Source organism: Sceloporus undulatus, chromosome 8 (assembly GCF_019175285.1).
Source record: "Sceloporus undulatus isolate JIND9_A2432 ecotype Alabama chromosome 8, SceUnd_v1.1, whole genome shotgun sequence".
Classification (NCBI taxonomy): domain Eukaryota; kingdom Metazoa; phylum Chordata; class Lepidosauria; order Squamata; family Phrynosomatidae; genus Sceloporus; species Sceloporus undulatus.
This window is the reverse complement of record NC_056529.1, coordinates 34,856,895-34,859,998: the sequence shown is the minus strand read 5'-3', so window position 1 is coordinate 34,859,998 and position 3,104 is coordinate 34,856,895. Positions and strand designations below refer to the sequence as shown.

The 3,104-nt window shown below is 41.9% G+C and overlaps 1 protein-coding gene across 1 annotated transcript in view; it reads left to right on the top strand.

Annotated features, from left to right (window-relative positions):
- Positions 1 to 263: 263 nt before the first annotated feature.
- Positions 264 to 3,104, top strand: part of JPT2 (Jupiter microtubule associated homolog 2) — a 3,637-nt gene continuing 796 nt past the window's right edge. The window contains exons 1-3 of the mRNA XM_042438314.1: positions 264 to 445; positions 1,738 to 1,880; positions 2,071 to 2,128. Of these exons, the coding sequence (XP_042294248.1) occupies positions 379 to 445; positions 1,738 to 1,880; positions 2,071 to 2,128 (268 nt within the window). The 5' untranslated portion in view covers positions 264 to 378. The remainder of the gene's footprint in view (positions 446 to 1,737; positions 1,881 to 2,070; positions 2,129 to 3,104) is intronic.

The window sequence follows — 3,104 nt, the reverse complement described above, 5'->3', positions numbered from 1 at the left end:
CACCAGACTTTGATAAACCCTTTTACTAACCCTGATGCTTCCGAAGGGCTTGGAGCTGTCCTGATGCAAGAGGGCCCAGATGGCTTCCTACACCCTGTGCTGTTCCTCAGCAAGAAGCTTCTGCCAGAGAATCCACTGGTCCATACCTGAAAAGGATGTGTACGCCATGTCTATTGCCTTAGACAAGCTGAAGCCTTACGTATGGGGCCACCAATTCATATATATATATATATATATATATATACACACATACACTAATGGCTGACCTTTTTTGCACGAATCGTTCTGAAAAACAGAGTGTCGAAACCTCCGGGAGGAAGCTCCAGCAACATCTTTGGAAGCCCAGAAGAAGCCTCCGTCTCTCTCAAACCGCACCGAATGGCATCCAACATATTCGGAGGAGGGGAAGAACCTCAGGCCTTGCCCAGAAAGACAAACCCTCCAGGTGAGACCCAGCCTCTGCTTCAGCACATTAGCGATGGCTTGGCCTTCGCTTTTTCAGTAGCATGCCTTTAACTCTTTGTTAGTCTGGTACAGAACGGTCCCACAGTCTCTCTTTGTCAGCTCAAGTGGAGAACATAAACATTTTCCATCTACAAAAGGTTGGTGCTCAACACAATGCTTTCTTTTGAAGGTAGATTGTGTACTTTTGTGGGGCATTCAGGATGTTAAACTGACAAGTCTGCACCAGAAAAGTGGGTAATGAGACTTGGTAAAATTGCCATTTGGACATTATGGCTGGCATCTTGTTAGCGACTTATATGCTCATAAGTCTCTCTTTTTGGGGCACAGAAGACCATTTTGTTGCCTTTCTGCTCCATCAAGCAGAAGCGCTCACTGCCTGACAGCTGTCAAGACCAGGAGCTTCTGCTTCTTGCCAGAGGAAAGGGGAGGGAGAGGAGAGGCAACGCATGAACTGGCTGCTCTGGGCTCCCAGGGGAAGGAAAAGATGGGTGCACTAGAGAGCGCACTAATTTCTCTCCCCACTGCATGAGCTAAAACCAACTGCTTCTTCATGTTCTGAATTCCCTTCCCTCTCCTTTTCCCAGTTAGGGACAGCAGCAAGAGCTCCTTCTGGGGCGTGTCAGCTGGCAGGCAGTGGGAGGATATGGGTTGTATGTGTAGGGCTACATGCAGATGTAGATCCTTGGCTTGTGTTATGTTAGTGGTAGCTATCTGCAGTACAGTGTCAAGAGGAATTGATGGTGAACATGGGACTGGATATTTAGCTGCTGATGTTTTTGTGTGTTGCATTATGTTGCAAATTGGAGATGTGCTCCTTAACATACTAAGGTAGGATTTAAATTGTATTAAATAAATAGATTGTAATTTTTTTGGGTTTGTTTGTTTGTTTCAGTGATTCAGATCATCTCATGATACGTCAAAGCACAACAGCTTCAGTTTATCCATCTCTTTGTACTAACATCACAGTGTTTTGTCTAAGATAATTGAAAGATTGAAATGTTCCCAGGAATGGTAGAGGTGGTTAAGTTCTCTTCCTCAGCTATTTCAGCTGTTACTACTGACAGTGCTGCACATTGGTCCCCACTTCATTCCTGGTCTGTTAGGCCAAAAGTCAGCATACACTGTAGAAGAAAATAATAAATCTCAGGCACTGAAACTGACAATAGTCAGTCCCTGAAACTGTTGATATGAGACTTTTTGCTGGAGCTTCTCATGCCTTTGCCTAGAAATCTGAATGAAGAGAGTCTTTCCTGGTAACTTCCTGTCTTGCAGGTGGAAAGGATAGTGGAATTTTTGAGGACCATAAACCTAAACCTTCACATCAACTTACAAATCCCCCTGGTGGCAAAAGCAGCAATATATTTGGATCTCCACAGCCTTCTTGCACTGTCAAAGCACACCCAAACAAGCCCAAGGTAAAAATCTTGCATATCTTTAACCTGCAACAAGAACTCACAATCTGTCTGTAAAAGAAATGTTCTCCAGCAGAGAATGATAATGCCTTTCGTGTTCGAAAGGACTCTGTTGCCCTTTTTTAAAAAACAAGGCAATATATTCCTAAAATGCATTCTTTTTTAAAAATAATTCTCTGCTCTCTTCCTTCAGGATCACACTGTTATTTTGGATGACAGAGGCGATTCACAACAGGAACGAAAAACAAAAGGTAACTGGGGCAGATTTTCCACAAAGAAGAGCAATTTTCCCAATAGCATCACTAAACTTGAAACTTCTATTTATTCATTACTAGGATGTGGGTTTTTGTGTGTAATGCAACCTCTATATTAAGAGCATGAGACAATTAACTGCCACTGTGTTATAAGCCTCCAGCTGTCTACCTGTGGGTCATTACTTCTGCTATATCTCCTTTCTTTCCCCATTGCATCATTATTCCAGCTTGTCCAGAACAATACAAGTAAAGCATTCTTTCTTTGTTGGTTTTTAATTCCCCAACTACTCTAGTAAGCTAGAGCTGGGCCCAAGCACACTACACATTGCTTTGATTCAGTGTTTCCCTGATCAAGATTCATACTACCCACTGTTATGTGATTCTCAATTTAACACATACAGAGGAAAGCAGGAAGAAAATGAAAACATGGGTCTTTGTAAAGTTTGCCTGTCCAAGAACCTTGTAACTCCAGATACTTTTCTATTACTTTTCTCTTTGAATACTAAATTTTCAGGTATGGATAAGTGATAGTGGAATCAATACACAAGATGATTTACATATATCTAAAATGTTGGTCTGAAGATAAGTGTGTTTTTCCTATAAAAGCAGTCCTGTTAGTGATTTAGGACACTAATAGAAATTGTAGTATTGTCTCTCTTCCTATGCCATGTCTTTCATATTGAAGGAGTGATGAAAAAACCTGTGACACATCCTGAGAAGGCATGACTCATTGGAAAAAACAGCAATGCTAGTAAAGGTGGAGGGAAGCAGAAAGAGATGAAGACTATTTGAGAGATCACAGGTGTGGGTTTGCAAGAACTAAGCAGAGCAGTGGAGGACAGGGAGTCTTGGAGATGTCTCATCCACAGAGTGGCCATGGGAACAACTCAAGGGCAGTTAACAACAATAACATTTTCTTCCCCACATTACTGTGCTGGGTAATGGAGTTCATATTTTTATATTGTTTAGTTTT